General features: G+C 34.8%; 1 protein-coding gene across 1 annotated transcript; it reads left to right on the top strand.

Moving 5' to 3' along the window:
- Positions 1-264: 264 nt before the first annotated feature.
- Positions 265-17,362, top strand: LOC136041939 (cytochrome c oxidase subunit 6C-like). Its single transcript, XM_065726750.1, has 3 exons — positions 265-401; positions 4,055-4,225; positions 17,216-17,362. The coding sequence occupies exons 2-3, from the start codon at positions 4,062-4,064 to the stop codon at positions 17,286-17,288; spliced, it is 237 nt and encodes a 78-aa protein (XP_065582822.1). The 5' UTR covers positions 265-401; positions 4,055-4,061; the 3' UTR covers positions 17,289-17,362.
- The last annotated feature ends 2,608 nt before the right edge of the window (positions 17,363-19,970 follow it).

Here is a 19,970-nt window from a genome sequence, read left to right as displayed (position 1 = left end):
AAATTCAGAATATATTAGACCTCAAAGGTGTGGTTTGAAAAAGATGAAAATAAACCTATGGCCAGTTAACCATTGCCAGTAGAAATGAGGCTCAGGCATATCAACCGCCTCTCAATCTGTTTTCATTTGATATTTTCATTGGTATGTTTTCAAAATATAAAATAAATAAACCAATGAAACTGCAAGAGAACTGTTTTCCAACACAGAAAATTAAATAGGGTTTGCCATTGGCAGTTTCATTTTGCATTTTGTGTTTAAAATGAAAATGGGACCAAGTGTGTAGTTCTCAGGCGAGTGAACGAGGACAGCGCTGCCAACACAAAACTTTATCTAATAGATGGCTCTGATTCATTTTCATCACTCATTTTCTGAAAAATTGAATTAAGGATATAGCCTAGCTGGTAATATAAGATTTTTTCTTTGGTTCTTTTGAAATTTAATTTGTTGACTAAAATATTGATTGGGTATGTCTTATTATTCATTTTTGAAACTTTTATCAACGCTATGTGGTGGCCCATATAGGGGTACCATATTTTCTAAGAACATGGTAATGGGTGGACTAAGGTTGATTGGTTCTGTTGATATTCCACTCTTCTTAATGGGAATTCTGGTATTGGTTTAAAATAAAATTAAGCTGCATTTTTTGGGGTAAAATTCTAGTTAATTGACTTCTTATTATCTTGGAAAGGGTGTAGGTTAGGAAAATGAAACTTTCAGGGATGGGTCTACAGGCTAAAGTATGGGTAAAATTCTAGTTAATTGACTTCTTGCTATCTCAGAAAGATTTTAGGTTAGGAAAATCAAACTTTCAGGGATGAATCTACAGACTAAAGTATGTCCCAGGAAGGTATTTTAAAGTACCCACCCCCACACCTTCTCCCTTTAGAGTGCCTTGAAATTTGCCTACATGACAAGTCTATACCTATTGGAATTTTGACAAAACAACATTTTACCTTAATTTTTAGTTACTAGTTCCCTTTTCTCTGCCTTTAGTTCTGAAAATGCAATTCCTGTTATTTGAGTAGAATTTTGAGCTGTATCAATGTTTTTTTTTTTTTAATTTAGAAAATGTATTGGCATATCCTTAAAACTTTATAAAATGGAATTGAGCAGTTATGAAGCTGAAAACAATTTTGTTGAACTTCAATTTAGCAGAAGATCTATTTTGGAAGGTTTCACTTTATAACAAACATATTTTTAAAGGTCATCAAAGGTCAATGCCCTCTAGAGGGAGGAGGAGTGGAGGTAGTTGCTTTAAAATACCTTTCCAAGACATACTTTAGTCTGTAGATTCATCTCTGAAAGTTTTGTTTTCCTAACCTAAACCCTTTCTGAGATAGCAAGATGTCAATTAACTAGAATTTTACCAAAGTATATCCTGGGAAGGTATTTTGAAGTACCCACCTCCACTCCTTCTTCCTCTAGAGGGCCCTGAAAAATGCCTACATGACAGGTCTATACCTATTGAAATGTTGACAAAACAACATTTTACTTTAATTTTCTGTTACTAGTCACTTTTTCTCTGCCTTTAGTTTTGAAAATGCTATTCCTCTTATTTGTGTAGAATTTTGAGCCATATCAATGGATTTCTTTCAAAATTTAGGAAAGGTAGGCTATTTACATATCTTTAAAACCTTGTAAAATGGAATTGAGCAGTTATGAAGCTGAAAACAATTTTTTTGTACTTCAATTAACCAGAAGATCTATTTTGTTAGGTTTTACTTTTATAACACACATATTTTTAAAGGTCATCAAAGGTCAGGGCCCTTTAGAGGGAGAAGGAGTAGAGGTAGTTGCTTCAAAATATTTTCCCAGGACATACTTTAGTCTGTAGATTCATCCCTGAAAGTTTCATTTTCCTAACCTAAACCCTATCTGAGATAACAAGAAGTCAATTAACTAGAATTTTACCTTTTTTTGTTGTGGGCTAGTTTCTCCAAAATGTCTTCTGCATTGACTGGAACATTCCTGTGTATGGATAATAAGACCAATCCATATAGTTCCTGACCTGAGGCACTCCTGGTATATGATTTCACTCTTCTCAGGGTATATAAAGAACACTTTCATGTAGCCATAGTGATAGAAATTGTTGCACCAGTCTCCAACTCTTATATTGCTTGGTCGTAATAGTTAGAGATTAGCTAGTGAACATTTTTTTTTTTTTTTTTTTTTTTTTTTTTTTTTTTTTTTTTTTTTTTTGTTAAGCCAAGTGTCTAATAAGTCTTTGCAATAGTTGCTTATGCATGAGTACAAAATTTCAACTTGTTTCTACAACAACACCAGGATCTCTCTTTCTCCTTGCATGGCTGTTGGAAAAAAAGCTTTGTGGAACCCATCCCTACACTCCATGTGGTACTGAGAGTTTGAGTTTTTCTTTCAAAGGTAGAGCCTTGCATTTTGATGTTTTGAATTCAAGCTTCCAAATATTAGCCCAGTGAGTAAATGCGTTGAGGTCCAGGTGGGCTGACTTAATATTATCCATTGTGTCTGCACAACCAGTAGGTTTCAAGTCATCAGTATAGTGGCTTACTTTGTTATTTAGTAAGTGTTATTTACTATTAATAGTGTTATTTACTTTGTTACTTTGTTATGGTTTTTGGCATATCTATTGTATGCATATTGAATAGAGTTGGGCCCAAAAATGTGCCCTGGTACACACACAACTCCCAAGAGTGCCCACCTCAGAGAAAAACATCCTCCATCCTTACTAAATATTTTAACTGTCTGTTTCCTATCTGTTAGGAACAGTACCACCCACTCAACCACATTTCCTTTTATATAAATTGCTTGGAGCTTGATTTGAAGTCTTCTATGGTAGACTTTGCCAAATCAACTATTATGATGTTGACTAGGAACCCCTGGCCCAGAAGATTGGTGACACATTATTAGAATCAATCAGGATTGTCTCAACCAACCAACCCAGATCACATCAAATTTAAAATAACAGATACTGCTATAGATGAATAGATGAAACCTAAAATCAACAGTAATTACAATTACTATTTTAATCATGTTTAACTCAAAAAAAAATAAATTGTTTATTAGAGACTTGCCAGGAGTCCTAGTAATGGGTATGTTTATATAATAAATAGAAGATTAATATACAGATTTTAAATTTCAAAAATAAAACACAATTATAAAATAATTTTACAAATTTGAAGAATTTTGTAATTCAGGTGTTAGGAAAACCTTTAGTTTTCTAATGCTGGTTCTAATAAGTCACCCTATCACTACATGTGAGTTTGATTAAAAACTTGAAATTGAATAGCACTGATATTCTTTGGCTCACAGAGTCATATTCTTTGGCCTCTTGGATATTTTACACAGTCATAAGTAGGATGGTTTTAAATAAGATTAAAGGAAAATAGGTTCTGATTTTAATCTAGACTACCAATTAAATGTAGGCATATCAAAGAAAAAATTCACAGTTTTTGTGACTATTATGTGATGTTTGTGAGTATATGCTGTAATTCAAAAAATATCTTTGGTGCACTTTAACTTGGTTTTTATCAAATTGGCTTTGAAAAATTCGTCAGTATTTAGTATTGATAAATATTTAATATTAATTAGTTATTATTAGTATTCAGCTACTGCATTTTTTTTTCATATTAGACTGTTTTTTAGAAATATCCTTTTGAGTGTGCAAATTTCAGAATCAATTACTAATACTTGGTAAAGTAGACTTAGTAACAATAGACATCAAAAAGTATTTATGTGGGATACCCAAAAGAAGTTTTCTCAAATGCATCTATGAACTTATCATAAGTGTAGGTGCTGTATTTAAGATTGTATATTTGATATCTATATGGTTTACCTTTGATTGCTTTTTTTAGCATATTTCTTTCTACTTTCTACTTTGGCTATTTTTGACATAGCTAATTGTATAGTACCAGTATTGATTATTTTAAGTCTTGTATAATTTATTTTTTGAATTATTTTTATTAATTTTATTTATTTATTTAAATGAAGCGATTTAGTTTTTATCTTTAATTAAAATTATCAAATAATTTTGTAATTAGTTTGATTTTCTTTACAACAATTGTTTACATTATAGATTCACAATGTCAGAGGTTGCTAAGTTGCCCAAACCTCAACTAAGAGGCCTCCTGACTAGTCAAATCAAAAGGAATCTGGTTTTTGGTGCTGTGTTTGCATTTGTTGTTACTGCAGCATACAAAATGAATATCAATGACAAAAGAAAGATTAAATATGCTGAATTTTACAAGTTAGTATTTTTATATTTTAATTTATTTATATCAGTTTTAAGGCTTGTATCTACTATGATAGTTCAACCGCTGGCAATATTTGGTGCAAATAATCACTTAGAATGTTGCTTTATAATTACACTAATTTAATTTGTAATATCTATAAAATGAATGCGATTGATACAAGGAAGATTAAATATGCTGAATTTTGCAAGTTATTATTTTTGTAAATTTATTTTATTTACATCAGTTTAAAGCCTGAATATATTCACTAGGCTCAGTGGTGGCTATGCACGAAAAATTAGTAAGGGAAGTTAATGTATTTTTTGGACATTTGGGGGACAAGTTATTCATTTTTTTCTGTGATTAAATTAAAAAAAGAAGTTTCTTTAATTGAAAGTCAGGAGCAACACTAAAAATCAGAACGAACTGAAACTATTCTGTACATTAAAAGGTTGCCACCTCCCTCAATACCTTGCTCTTCATGCTAAAGTTTTTTTTGCACTTTTAAAAGAGCTAATCTAATTAAATGGCCCTTGTGTTTTAGGAGTCGTTTCTGAAAAATTGGGACAAACAGTCAGACTCTAGCATAAAGAGCAAGGTATTGAGGAGAGGGGCAATCATTTCATATGAAGGATAATTTCTATTCGTTTTGGGTTTTAATGTTGCTTCTTACTTTCAGTTAAAAAACCTGTTTTTTAATTTAATTTTTGATCATTTTTCAAATAACGCTGGAAAACCTGGCTCACCCTCCATGAAAAATTTCCTACCCTCATGGAGAACTCCTCCATGGAAAGCTCCTCCCACGTAAAATAAACCCCGCCCACATATCTCTAGATCTTCTCTTCAATTTGGATTTTGGTACATATCACGTCACTATTTTAATGCTGTTTATTTAACCAAAATGGGAAATTTTGGCATTATCTGTAAAATTAGGGCAAGAGGCGGTAAAACTGTTGCGTATATCGACCGTGGTCTTCTTAAGACCACGAAAATACTGACATGTCATCTACAAAAAATTCGAACTTGGTCAGTATATGCAATAGTTTTACTGACTCCTGCCATGATTTTACAGATGGTGCCACAATATATACCAAAATACAATACTGAAGAGAAGATTTACCATTTCCTCTTCTTAAGTCTTTCCTTATAATTAATTGTCACCACATTTCTATGTTTAACTGGGACAAGTCCAGATTAATTATTTCCTCCCAATTTATTAACATGGCAGTAAAATATTTTACTATTATGCTGTCTGGCAGCATCTTCCAAATCTTTGCAGTAATTTTATCCATGACTTCAACATCATACCTCCTTGATTCATATTTGATGCTTTCTCTACATTTCTTCTATTTTCATGTGATTTATCACTCAAGTAATTCTTATAAAAGCCCTTCCTTCTCTCTATTAAACTTAAAACGTCTTGACTAATTTTCCTAGTCGCATTTCTAATTCTCTTCCTTGAGGCACCATCAGCAGCTTCACAAATCATCTTGCCAAAACTATTCAATCTATCTTCTACATTTTCAAATTTTAGACTCTCCAACAAAGTATTCAACTGTTCCTGGGAAATTTCTATCAAATTCTCGTTCTTGAGTCTACCAGCGCTGTAACTTCCTTGAAGATAGTTACCCCTCCTGTATTTCAGCTTTAGATTAACCCTAGACACTACTAGATGATCTCCATTATCTTGTATTGATCCTGCCAGTCTTCAGTTTATGTAACATAATCAGTAAGGTTACCTATCTTACCATTATGTAGTGAAAACTTATGTATCATTTTATGACCAAATACTGTATTGGTTATGACTAGATTGTTAAACCTGCAAAATTGCAGCAGTCTATTACTGTTTTCTTTTTCTGCACCAAATTTACCTAGTCTAGGATACCATCTATTTTTTACTGACCTAGGCATTAAAATCCCAATAAAAATGCCATATTTCTACTTGGGATCCTGTAGCTGTAAGTGAAATTCATCTGAGATGCTACTATCTCCATCAGTTAATTCTACTTGGCATATGCTACTACAATTGATACTGTGCACTTTTTAGTCATAACATGGGTAATGAGCATTCTATTAGTAATGCATTCCTAGTCTAATCAAGACTAAGTAGCTTCCTTATTCGTCATGTATGACACACAAGAAAATAATTAATTATATTATTAAATAACTGAGAAAACGTGGGTGATATCAGCCAGTGGACAGAAAAGAAGCAGAAAGGACAAAAGCAGATACTTTGGTAAGGACGATAATAATATAAAGAACGGGTTAAAATGGAATTAAAATGGAATAGTTGTGGGCATCAAGTCATGGCTAATTGTAGAAAGAGCCAAGACAGATTGTCCAATTGAGTGAGAAGCAAACCTGGCATTAATCCCCCCCCCCCCTTACTAGGGTTGTATAAAAATGATGTTAGTTCATTTGTTAATATGTCGTCAGTGCTAAAAAAAAATGTCGTCAGTGCTATGCCGATATGTCGTCAGTGCTAAAAAAAAGAGAGAAGAAAATCTAACCGAAGTTAAAAGTTAGTTTTTGTTCTTTTCTTCTTTTTTGAGCACTGAAGATGGCTTACAAAGGCTCTTGCCGAAATTTCTGCTTTTATTTTATTTATTTTATTTTATTTTCTTTATTTCCCTAAAAAAAATGAGGAGTACGCTACAATATAATAAAAAGAAAAAAAAACAACTGATAACACTTACAATCAAAACCTATCAAATATTGATCCAACACTTAAAAAAAAAAAAAAAAAAAAAAAAAAAAAAAAAAAAAAAAAAAAAAAAAAAAAAAAAACTTTCTAAATAGATTAGCCTATAAATCATGAAGAGCCAAAACTGTTACTAAAAAACGGAAATAAATTGTGGCCTAAAAGGCTAATTTTCGCCCTATTTTCAAATGTTTTATATTTTTTCTTTATACAGACTACAGGATCCTTCACATTAAGCTTTAAAACAATCTCAGTGTTACTAAAAGAAAGGGGGAAACCAAGTAAAAATTTACAAAATTTAAAATAAGCAACTTTAATGGGCAAAAGATCAGAAGGTCTGAAATTTCGGAAGAGGAGGGACGGGAACAATACGTGAGGCAGAGCAACAGCGCTATACATACGACCAAGGACGTCCCGACGGTAAAGACCCCGAAAACGAATTAAAAGACCAAATGCCTTGCGTAGTTTCATCTGAACATGCTGAACCAGGACTGGTTTGAAATCTCTTCGAAGCAGCATAAGGTAATCCCAAATAGGTGACTATTGGCGACGACTGAAAAATAACACCATTGCCGCAATCGAGAGTCGCCCTGGCACTATCCTCTAAACAATTTACAACAAAAAATTGACATTTTTCAAAACTGATAGAAAGGCCCAAACCTTTTAAACAATTAATTAAAATATTAAAATTAGAAACAAGACTAGACTTGGACCGGCTTAGAAGGATAATGTCATCACCATATGCAATGTAAGACAGATTTCGAGATAATGAAACAAACGAGCAGGAAAGAGAATTAAGGGCAGTAGCTAAACAAGAATTGAATATATAAGGAGAAATAATTCCTCCTTGTCTAATTCCTCTACCCACTTGAATTAATTTGGACTGAGATGAAGACGAACTCAGACAGATACGGATCTTTAAACCAGAATACCAAGAGCGAAGGACTCGTATGACAGCTAGGGGCAAATCAGCATGGATTAAAGTGAGCAGAGCGGATGCATGAGAAATGTTATCAAAGGCCCCTTTGATATCAATCAAGAGGGCGTATAGCGGTTGAACAGAGATTCTCGCTTCTTCAATAACTTTGCTGAAAGATGCATGGGCATGGTCACATCCCAAACCTCTCTTGAAACCAACTTGATTAGAACCAGTGTCAAGAATTTCAAGAAGATCCTTCAAACACAACTCAAACACTTTCCCAATCATAGAACCCCTAGTAATTGGCCTCCAGGAACTACAAGATGACAAATCTTTTTTCCCGCTCTTAGGAATAGGCGTAACTATGCCAATATAGAATGACGATGGTACTAAACCAGTAGTAAGTAAAAGGTTGAAAAATGCCAGCAGAGTAACAAGAAAAGAAGAAGGAGCAAGTTTGAGGTGATTAGCAAATAAGCCATCATGATCCTTAGCCGACTGCGCCTTTAACGTTTTGATTGCTCCACGTAACATATCCTCAGAAATCCTGTAATCAGTTGAAAAATTCTTCAACCTTTCATCTAATTGCAACACAACACTGTTAGAATCGTACGAAGTCGACAACTTAGAAAAATATTTTTCCCACTCTGTTAGCGATGGTGTGGAATTAGTATCAGGCATGTTAATCCGCCTATTGCCTCGGAGAACATTCCAAAGGAGATTCTTGTCCTTGTCGTTATCAATGTTTGAAGAAGCTTCTTCTTTTGTCCCTTTTTTCTGTCCACTGACTGATATTACCATCGTCTTCTTGGGTATTTAATTTTATTATTTGTTTTTCTTGTTTGTCATATATCATATATAGTCAGCTTTATCTTAGTGTACGTTTTACTTATTCACCATGAGCTGTACTGCCTGCCCATGCACCTCATCCTTCAGTAAATGAATTCTACGTCTCCTAATTTCATGTTCCTACCCCTGGGATATGAGTTTCTGAAACTCTTAATAAGTCCAGGTTGAAGTGTCTGAACTTGTCAGTCAATACACAGTTTTTTTCTTATAATGTTCTAACATTTCAAGCCGCAATTTTTGTATCCTTTAAATCATTGAAATTATTATGACCTCAAGAAAAGCAATGGTCCCACAGCCAGTGCAGGACAGGGACTAAAACATCTACTCAAATCTGTACGAAGCCCTTAAGCTGCCTTAGAACTGGTCATCAAGAAGTCGTGGGACCTCCAGCATGAATGGAGGCTTGGTGTCTTCGTGGCCCCATCTCGACCATAGCATAATTTTCCATACTTGATGATGGTCTTCTATCAACAAGAGTCAAAATCCTGAGCATGCAATCTCGAGCCTACTATCTCCGACTCATTATATGTTCATGCCTACAAATATTATGCTACAATCCATAATAGATAACTTAGCTAGGAAGTCAGCCCAAAAAATCCCGTCAGAACAGATCAAACCCAGAAGAATTATCGCGTTAATCAGAATCAACTGCAAATGCTGTGTGGTTTACTAGGCTATAATTTCCTCAATGGGTGCCACTCCTCAAGTTCACCCTGGAGAGTTGTTTGCAGTCAAGGTTTTGGCTAATATAGCTCGTGAAAGCCCAACCTGATGCCGTGAGGCAATACAAGCAGGATTTTCGTTGTCAAGGATGGGGATGTTGAAAGGAGCTTATGACGGAGCAAAGACCCCCAACTGCCTTAACAGCAGAATAGCTTCAATCTTTTATACCCAGCCTATACCCGTCAGAGGTATATGCTAAGTGTTAATGGTGACGATTAATAAGAATTTAGGAAAAAAGTTGTCAATGACAGGAAAAAGCCTACATAAAATGTAAAATAACCTCATACAAACAATATATTTATAGCCAATATCCGATGGAGAAAAAAACAGAAGGGCATGTGGCTTGACAACATTTGGAATATATGCAAAATGATTGTTTGATTGGAAATTTTAGAGAAAAAATCATCAGGATATTCATGAAACTCAAGATTTCTGAAAGAAATAAATTATTGTTCAATTCCTAATAAAAATCTAAAAATTTTGGTGAGTTAGAATGACAATTCAAGGAAAGAGAATAGAAAAATAACTTGCTATTTTTCCATTCTATATGATAAATTGACCTTTGAATTCCATTTTTTTAAACTGTATAAAGTGCTCACACATAAGCGTTCTAACATGTACTAACACAGTAGAGATTGGTAATAATTATTTTTTTTTTGGGGGGGGGTATTAAAATAATAATTTATTTGTGACCCACTTGAAACAGCGGAGTATAAAAACAAACACACAGAAAAAACAAACAAAAAAAAACAACTTCTGATAACACATTAAATTACTGTAGAAAACATTTTAGAAGATCATGAAAAGGGTTAATAGTAAAATGTATCGAGTTGGATAGTTTCTGGTGCAGCACTTTAAGTTTATTTAATAAATCTGGATCCCCGAAATTTGTTACCATATCACTGTTCTTGTACCAGACTCTTTATTGCGTTTTGCAGACTCTTTTTATCTTTTATTTAACATACCCTATAATTCGTGGCGGTTGCAATTCAAAAAGATGTAATGGAGAGGGAGGGGGATGTAGTCTGGATTGCCAGTCAACTTTTTCGATTTGACGCAAGGTTTAATGATGACAGGTTAGGTTGAATTTTGTTAGGTAAGGTTAGGTTGGGTTAAGTTTCCTCAGGTTTTTAAACCTATTTCTGATATTTAGAGCCAAATTTAATCTAGCCTAAACTAACATAATCTAACCATACTTTAACTTTTACCATCATAGCTTGCATAAGACTATGAAAGCTGACTCTCAAAGCTAATTGAATCCAAGCAAAGAAAAAGGAATTTCGAGCATTCACCGGTAAATGTGGACATTAACGAGATTTCGGACATTCACGGTAACATACATATATAAAGTCATCCTTATCGAAGTAGATGGTTATTACTGACAGCAAAAAAGGTATCACTTCCAGTGAACGTATCTTTATTTTTTTGTTTTGGCTCTGCTGAAAAAGTTATTTCTTATAACTTATCATGTTTTCGGTTGTTGTGCGGGAATGTTTTTACTGGGTGCTAAAATATAACACGTGTACAGGAATTTTGCCATGGGGGGTCGTTGGAAACAGATGGATTTATATAAAGATTACCATACCTGATTTATGTTTAATTAGAAAAATTATGTTAGAAAAAGGCTGCAATTATTTTACCAAGTAGATATTAATAGTAAAATAGAAAAAAAGGAAATAAGATCTAATTGCGAAATAAACTGCAACTTATTGTAATGCAAGGTAAAATCCAAATAGGGAAAGAGCCGTTTCCTTTATTGAAACCACTACAAATGTGCACGTACATTAGCGTGTTCCTTTACATGATTAAAAAAAAAAAAACTTTTTTTAAATGAAAGTAAGGAGCGACATTAAAACTTAAAACGAACAGAAATTACTCCGTATATGAAAGGGGCTTTTCCTCTTCAACGCCCCGCTCTTTACGCTAAAGTTCGACTCTTTCTCTTAACTCTACTTCTTAAAACAGTAAAAAACTTTAGCGTAAAGAGCGGGGCGTTGAAGAGGAAAAGCCCCTTTCATATACGGAGTAATTTCTGTTCGTTTTAAGTTTTAATGTCGCTCCTTACTTTCATTTAAAAAAACTCTTTTTTTTATATTTCTGGACGTTTTTTAATTAATGGATGTTTTGATCTTGGCTCTCCGCACATAAATAATTAAAACGAAATTTGCATATTAATTTTTTTTTTGGCTAAATGGCTTTCTCATAGTTTTAATCGGAAGATTTTGAGAAAAAAGGAGCTAGGGAGGAAGCCTAGTTGCCCTCCAATTTTTTGATTACTTAAAAAGGCAACTAGAACTTTTAATTTTTTACGAACATTTTCATTAGTAAAAAAATATACGTAATTTACGAATTAACTTACGTAATGAACTTCTATATTCGTATGTTTTTATTGCGTATATGATGGGGTTCGCCCCTCGTCGATACCTTGCTCTTTACACTAGAGCTTAAATTTTGTCCCAATTCCATAAGAATGACCCTTGAATCACAAAGGCCGTAGAATAAATAGTTGAAATTACTAAAAATACTTTAGCGTAAAGAGCGAGATATTACGAGGAGGTAAATCCCTCATATCTGTAATAATTTCTGCTTGTTTTAAGTTTTAATGCTGCTCCTCACTTTCAGTAGAAAAAAACTTTTCATATTTATTTTTTCATTGTTTTTTTCAATAATGCTAGAAAATCCTGCGCCTCCTTCATTGAAAGTCTCTTCCCCCATGAGAAATTTTTCCATGGAAAGATCCTCCCACGTAACCCCCCCCCCTCCACCTCAACTCTCCCTCCCAAACCAAAAAAATCTCCCTGAAAACGTCCGTACACTTCCCAGTAAGCATTACTATATGTTAACACAGGTCAAAGTTTGCAACTTGTAACCCCTCCCACGCGAAATGCGGGGGAGTAAATCATCCCCCAAAGACATCATTATTAAGTTTTTCGATTATGGTGAATAAAATGGCTTTATCAGAATTTTGATCCGGTGACTTCGGGGAAAAAATGAGCGTGGGAGGGGGTCTAGGTGCCCTCCAATTTTTTTGGTCACTTAATAAGGGCACTAGAACTTTTAATTTCCGTTAGAATGAGCCCTCTCGTGACATTAAAGGACCACTGGGTCGATAAGATCACACCTGGGAAAAAAAAAACAAATAAACACGCATCCGTGATTTGTCTTCTGGCAGAAAATGCGAAATTCCACATTTTTGTAGATAGGAGCTTGAAACTTCTACAATAAGGTTCTCTGATACGCTGAATCTGATGGTGTGATTTTTGTTAAGATTCTATGACTTTTAGGGGGTGTTTTCCCCTATTTTCTAAAATGAGGCAAATTTTCTCAGGCTCGTAACTTTTGATAGGTAAGACTAATCTTGATGAAAGTTATATATTTAAAATCAGCATTAAAATGCCATTTTTTTATGTAACTATTAACATCAAAATTCCATTTTTTTTAGAGTTTTGGTTACTATTCAGCTGGGTCGCTCCTTACTACAGTTCATTACCACGAACTGTGTTGATTGTCCAGCTGCAAGAAGAAATAGCCGAAACCAGTACAGTAATAGAATATTTGAGGGCAGGCAATATCACTATTGATAAGTACAAATTTCAAACCAACGAAGCATATAGCATAGGTTTTCAATCAAGGCTCGGCAGAGAGATACCACTAGTCTTAATGGGGTTTGATGCTTCTAACTACATATATTTAATGATAAATCCTTCCATAAAAAGTTTATATCGTATCTAAAAACAACTATAAAAGCTATAACTCTAGCCGTATCTCGATTAGTGTTTCCACTAGCTCATTCTTACAACCAGTTAAACTTCGGAATTTTTTCGTAGAAAATCTGTAGATGGTATTTCGGGTTCATTAGAATTTTTTTTTGTAAGCCAACAGGTACCACTTAAGTCTCATGGTTTAAGTTCATGACCGCTAAGACCAGGCTGTTTTTTTTTCGTTTAAATTGTTCACAACTATAAGGTATGAATTTAGTCCGGATTTGAAACTTTTTTCTCTTTCGCTGGCGGTTCTCTTTGCTGCTGTACGGTTTTCCAAAATTTCCTTTTTTGCAAGGGCTTTTTCAAAAACCTTCGTAGCAAAAATCACCCACATCATAGTCTAGAAAAGGCACAGATCAGATTCTATCAAAATTTGTGTCTGATGAGGCGCTGATGTCTAACCGAAAATTAGAATTTATAGCAGAATTCCCTAGTGTTTTGGGATAAATATTATAAGGGAAGGATAAATATGACATTTTCAATAGGATTCAAGTTTTTCCGTAGACATTCCTTAGATTGCGTAACTGCGTTCTTTTTTTCCACGGGCAGACATCAAAATCTTTATATCTACGGAGAGATCAGCAGAAATAAAAACACGGATCTCAACCTCTTGTTCAGGGACGAAGCTGGGTTTTGAGTTTGAGGGGGACATAAAGAATGTGCCGACAAAATCGTCCAGTCTGCCAATAAATGCAGACACATAAGCTAAACTAAGACGACCAAAGTTCCAAGGTCTCGGCACTGCGTGCCGTTGCCTTGAAACTTTTCAGGGGGGACTCTCCCCTTAGCTGCACCCCGACCGTTCTTTCCATCTTTTGTTGGGTTGTTTCGCCTTTAAGGGTCACCTCAAGAAGTTGTGCCCCTGAGTGATTAGTATTTTGTTTCATTCACACATCATGCTCACTTACTCATGGATAATATTTTTTTAAGACTCATCTAGAATCTGTTTTTAAGAGCAACAACTTAATTGTAATAAATTATTTTTGACAAATTTGTTTTAAGCAAAGTCTAATACAGGTCTATTTCAGATAACAAACGGTTTTTTTTTTGGATTTCTTCTTATAGCTATATAGCTTTAAAACCAGAATGGACGAAAAATACTTCCAAAAGAGTGATAAAAGAAACAAAAAAAAACATCGTAAAATATCCATGAATAAGTGGAATCGATACGCCCTGGATGGTTCTGGCCTCTCTTGCGCCTGGGGCAAAATCTTGATTTATGCCATCCCCCCTCCCCCCGTGTCTCCCTCAAAATAATTTATTATTAAGATTATTTAAATATTATAATTATTTCAATTGTTATAATTTAGTTATTTTCTGTTTTTAAAAGTTTTATTAATTAATTTATAAAATTTCAAAAATTGCAAAATGGTTATAACTTTTAGATTAATTGTTTGAAATTTCGCTCCCTAAAACTACAGCGTCCGGGTTCAAGTGCCCCCTCTGTCCCTCCCCTAAAACTGCCTCTGCGATAAGCCTAGGTACTCATTTTAGAAAGGTACAGTTTAAGCGAAATTCATTTTTCACACTTATTACTTTAATAGTAGCAAAAGTAACTTAACTTTAACAGTAAGTAAATACTAGCATGCCGAAAAAAAAACTATTATTAAAAATAATGATGAAAAATAAAGTAAACAATACTTAAATTTATGACTAGTTACTACTACTAGCAACTCACAGCAGCACCAAGCCCCCCGAGGCCAACGCTGCTACGCACGCTCCTCCTCCATCCCAATCTATACAAAGCCTCCCTCTTTACACCCTCCCAGGAAGTTCCAATTTCCTTTAAATTATTCTTTATGACGTCCTCCCACCCCAGAAGAGAACGACGTGCTTTCCGTTTAGCCCGAGACGGTTGGCCGAAAGGACGATCTTCGGCAATCTGTCATGCTTCATCCGCAGAACATGCCTTAGCCATCTCAACCTTTCTTTCATTATAGCCCTAGAAAGTAGGATTGAACCACATTTTGGTACAGTCTACTGTTTGAAATACGGTCAGTCAACCGGGTACCCAGAACAATCCGTAGGCAATTTCTCTTGTAAACATCTTGTACATCTTCATCCGTTTTTCGGAATGCCCTTGGTTCAGAGCCATATTTAACCAATGGCATCACTGTACCTTCCAATATTCTAATCTTAGTTTGCAGACTTATCTTCTTATCCTTTAGTTACCCAACGTCACTTTTTCATCTTCACTTATTCCTAGCCTTAGTGACTTAGTCTTTTTAACATTAATTATTAAACCTATTCTAGGACCCTGACCTCGCAAAACCTCTAAAATTTTATTCATTTTGCTCACATTTACATCCAGGATGCTTAAAACATCAACATAATCTAATTCCAGGAGAGTTTTTCCTCCTCATTTGATTCTGTGGTCTCCCATTGCCTTTCCTGTGCTCCTTAAGACAAAGTCCATCAAAATGATTCATATAAAGGTGGATCGAACACAACTCTGCTTAACTCCTGGTTCAATACAAAACCAGCTGCTGACCTGATTTCCTACCTTAACCGCAGCTGTATTATTCTCGTACATAGCACTAATCACTTTAATGTATTTGTCTGGTATACCATATAAGGATAATACCTTTACTAAAGCTCTTCTATCAACAAAATCGAACGCTTGCTCATAATCTGTGAACCAATCTGTAATCTGAAAACTGAGAACCAAAGGTGTTTGACAACTAATGCACTTCTCAAATATTAACCTAAGAGTAAAAATTTGGTCGACACATCCTCTACCTTTTCTAAAGCCGCACTGTTCTTCTCTTTAAGCTTTTGTCTATAGCATCTCTCAGTCTAAAAAGTATCATATTACTAAGTAATTTGCTACCTACAGAGACCAGACTAATGCCTCGATAATTACGACACTCACTCTTATCACCTTTCTTATACAGTGGTTTAATTAAGGGTTTCCTAAAATCGCTAGGTACTTCCCCTTTTTCAAAAATCATATCCATAATCTTACTGTCGTACGGTTGCTAATTCTTCCTTCATATCCAAAGTATGACAAACTTTTTCATTTTCTTCTATATCTTTTTCTGCAGCTGTATCTCGGTTAGCACATTCTCAGAATGTTTCGCCCATATCTCTTTAACTCTTTCCTTATCACTAATTGTGGCCCCGTTCCTATCTGTAACTGGGACAAGTTCAGATTGACTACTCCCTCTCAATTTATTAACGTGTCAGTACAATATTTTACTATTATGCCGTCTGGCTGTATCTTCCAGATCCTTGGCAATTTTTATCCATGGCCTCCACTTCACACCTCCTTAGTTCATATTTTAACGCTTTCTCCTCTTTCTTGACATTCCTTTTGTTTTCATATGATCTATCACTCAGATAATTCTTGTACAAACCCTGTCTGCTCTCTATTAAACATAAAGCTTTTTCACTAATATTCATAGCTGTAGTCTTAACTTTTTTCCCTAAGACACCATTAGCAACTTCACAAATTGTTTTTCTAAAATTATTTCAACCATCTTCCATATTGTCAAATTTTAAACTCTCAAGTTTAGTATTCAAATGTTCCTAGAAAGTTTCTCTGAAATTCTCATCCTAGAGTCTACCAACACATAACTTCCCGGGAGGTAGTTACCCTTCCGAAATTTCAGCTTTAAATTAACCCTGTATACTACTAGATGGTGATCAAGTACGTTAATTAATTTAATAATATAACAAAGAATTATAATGCTAATTAAACGGTGCGAAAAATAGAAAGATTAATGCATTAATTAGGCTTAATTAATAAATATAACTTTCTGAAGAATGTGAGAGATACTAAAGACACATCTCACATAGCCAATGTTAGTTTTTTTATGATTTTTTCGTAGCTATGTAATTAGATATGTTTTATTGCGGCAGTGTTAGGCCTAATAAAATGATAACTGGTACTGGATGGTGACATGAATGTCGTAAATGGTATTTGTTTCGTTATTTCAATTTATTCCTTGGTTAGTAATGAAATTAGTTGAGTTTGTATATTAGTAAAATTTTATGTTCCTTTTACCCTCCTATACAAAATGTTTTTGCTCATGTATATTTTTATTTTTAGGAACTACGATCCGCAAAGAGAATATGAACAAATGAAGAAAGCTGGTATATTTCAGTCTGCTAGACCTGAATAAATTATTATAGCATCAAATAAATTGTAATGTTGGTACCTATATCTGCCCTTATTAAAGAAAATATTCAAAAGAAAGGCGTAATTTTACTATACTGTGCTACTATGGCATTTATTCAGACGAAATATCGTAATATTTTCAAAAAGTATAAGCAGCTTTAGTTAAAAATTTCCTTAAGACAGTGGTTGAAATAAAAATACTACTGCTACTAACAGCTCACGGCAGTATCAAGCCACCTTAGGCCAAAACAGCTACGTACACTCCTCCTCCTCCGTTCCAATTGCATTCAAAGACTCCCTCTTTACACCCTCCCAAGAAGTTCCTATTTCCTTATGCTCCCACTCCATTCGGAGACAACTTGGTTTTCGTTTGGCCCTAAATAGTTGGCCAAAAAAGACGATCTTTCTGAAAAAGGGCGATTAAAATAAGACCTAATGGGATATTTTGGCTGGTTGGCTGAAAGCCTTCCTCATCGAAACAAAAGACAAACACTAAAAAAAAGAAACGAATAAGAATCTAACTCGCGTGAAAACTTCAATAAAATAACGATGAACTAAAAACCACAAAAAATTGGACAGAACTTTAGATTCATTATCTCATAAAGGTTCAACAAATGCCGTATTACTACTTATCACCTTATTACTACTACTACTAACAACTCACTATACGCCAAGCCGCCTGATACCAGCACAGCTACGCACGCTCCTTGTCCGTCCCGATCTATTCAGAACCTCCCTCTTTACACCCTCCCAAGAAGTTGCTATTTACATTAAATCTTTCCATACGACATCCTACCCCATTCGAGGGCTATCCGTGTTTTGTTGGATCTAGACGGTTGACCGACAAGGACTTTCTTTGGCAATCTAATACTTCATCCGCAGAATGTGTCCTAGCCATCTCATCCTTTCTGTCACAATAGCTTAGAAAGTGGTATTGAATCAAATTTTTTCTACACTTTATTATGTCAAATACGGTTTGTCAGTCGGATACCAAAACAATCCGTTGGTAACTTCCCTGAAAAATATCTAGAAACTCCTCTTCGTTTTTCGAAGCGCCCACGCTTCAGAACCATGCTTGACCACTGTCATTGCTGTAGCTTTTAATATTATAATCTTGTTTCGCAGACTTATCTTTTTATTCCTCCAGACTTTTTTTTTTAACTGTGTAAAAACACCCGGGGCCTTGGCTATTCTACTTATAACATGTTCACTGCACCCACCGTTCTTACGAACAATACTGACTAGGCGAGTGTAGCTGTCAACTTGATCAATCTTCTCGCTACCCAATAATACCTCTTCAGCTTCCCGTATTCCTAGTCTTGGCGACTTAGTCTTCTTGATATTAATTTCCAAAGCTGATCTTACGTCCTGAGCTCGCAAAACCTGTAAAAGCTTATTAATTTTGCTAACATTTGCATTCAGGATGCTTAAATCATCAGGATAACCTAAGTGTAGGAGAATTTTACTTCTTCATTTGATTCTATGTTCTCCCATTGCCTTTGCTAATTACTTAATAAATATTCACTTCGCCTTAAAAAAAAATCTCCTTAATTCTTATATTTTTCATGATGAAAAGGCAGTGTAGTTTTCGTCATCATTTACGTAAATATTTTTTGAAAGAGATTACTAAATAAAAGAGCAAAAGCCCATTCTGGATTTATGCAAGACAGTTACCCCTCCCCCCTTCCAAGTTTGAACTGGAATAATACAGTGGTGTCTAAAGCGTAGGATTAGAGGACCGCTGTAAGCCGCGGCGCCTTTAAGACCGAACCCTCTCGAATATTACAGCAGTGAGTTGGCACCTAGTTTTAGCATGAGTCGCTCGAGAATTAATATTTTTTGAAAAGAGGCTGCTTAACCGTCACCCACCCCCTTTTACAAGCTTGGACTGGAATCATACAAGGGTTTTTAAAACAGTTCTAGGCATTTAGGTGGATATTTTCCAGGGGGGTGGGATAAATGCTGGTCACCTTCCAAAACATATGATTTGAGGACAACGGTGAGCCATTGCCCCTTTAAAACCATTCCATCGGAACCTATAGCAGTAAGGTAACACCTAGTTTTAGCATGACTCACTCAAGGTTTAAACGATCGTTAAAATAGACTAGTAAATAAAATACTAAAAACCAATTTTTTAGTTTGGATTTAATTAGGGATTCAACAGTTGGGGAATCACTCAACATTTTTAGGAATCACTTTCTAAAATTCCATTTTAGGAATCACTTAACAATTTTAGGGATTCACTCAATAGTTGGGGAAGTACAATATGATGAGGCAGAAAAAGGCAGGGGTTGGTCTAGAGCAAAATTTTTTCAATGTGACAAGGGTGCCAGTGAGAAAAATCTTGGGGGAGGGGGCTAATGTGACAAGGGCGCCAATAATGAACCAAATTGACAAATTTATTTTTAAAAAAAGAGTGAAAAACAGAAAAAAAAAACAATTAGTGAGGGCGCTAGAAAAACCTTAGGATGGGGGGACAAGGTCCCCCTCGTTCTCCTGTATCAGCCAGTGGGAAAAGGACACAATTTTAGGCGTATTTTCCTTCTTACACTTTTAGTTTGGCCTCCTCTCATTTCAGTAAAATGAATACGTCTGTCCATGAACTATCATTATTCATCATGGGAATGATTTATTTTTTGACATTACGGTCTTAAATACTGGGAATCAAGGACATATCTAGAAAGTG

Source organism: Artemia franciscana, unplaced genomic scaffold (genome assembly GCF_032884065.1).
Source record: "Artemia franciscana unplaced genomic scaffold, ASM3288406v1 PGA_scaffold_50, whole genome shotgun sequence".
Taxonomy (NCBI): Eukaryota; Metazoa; Arthropoda; class Branchiopoda; order Anostraca; family Artemiidae; genus Artemia; species Artemia franciscana.
Note: the sequence above shows the minus strand (reverse complement) of the source record. Positions and strands in the feature narration are given on the sequence as shown.

Coding starts and splice junctions, on each gene's coding strand:
- LOC136041939 (XM_065726750.1), top strand. CDS start 4,062: ATGTCAGAGGTTGCTAAGTTGCCCAAACCTCAACTAAGAGGCCTCCTG. Junction 4,226..17,215: donor AAATATGCTGAATTTTACAA/GTTAGTATTTTT, acceptor TTTTATTTTTAG/GAACTACGATCCGCAAAGAG.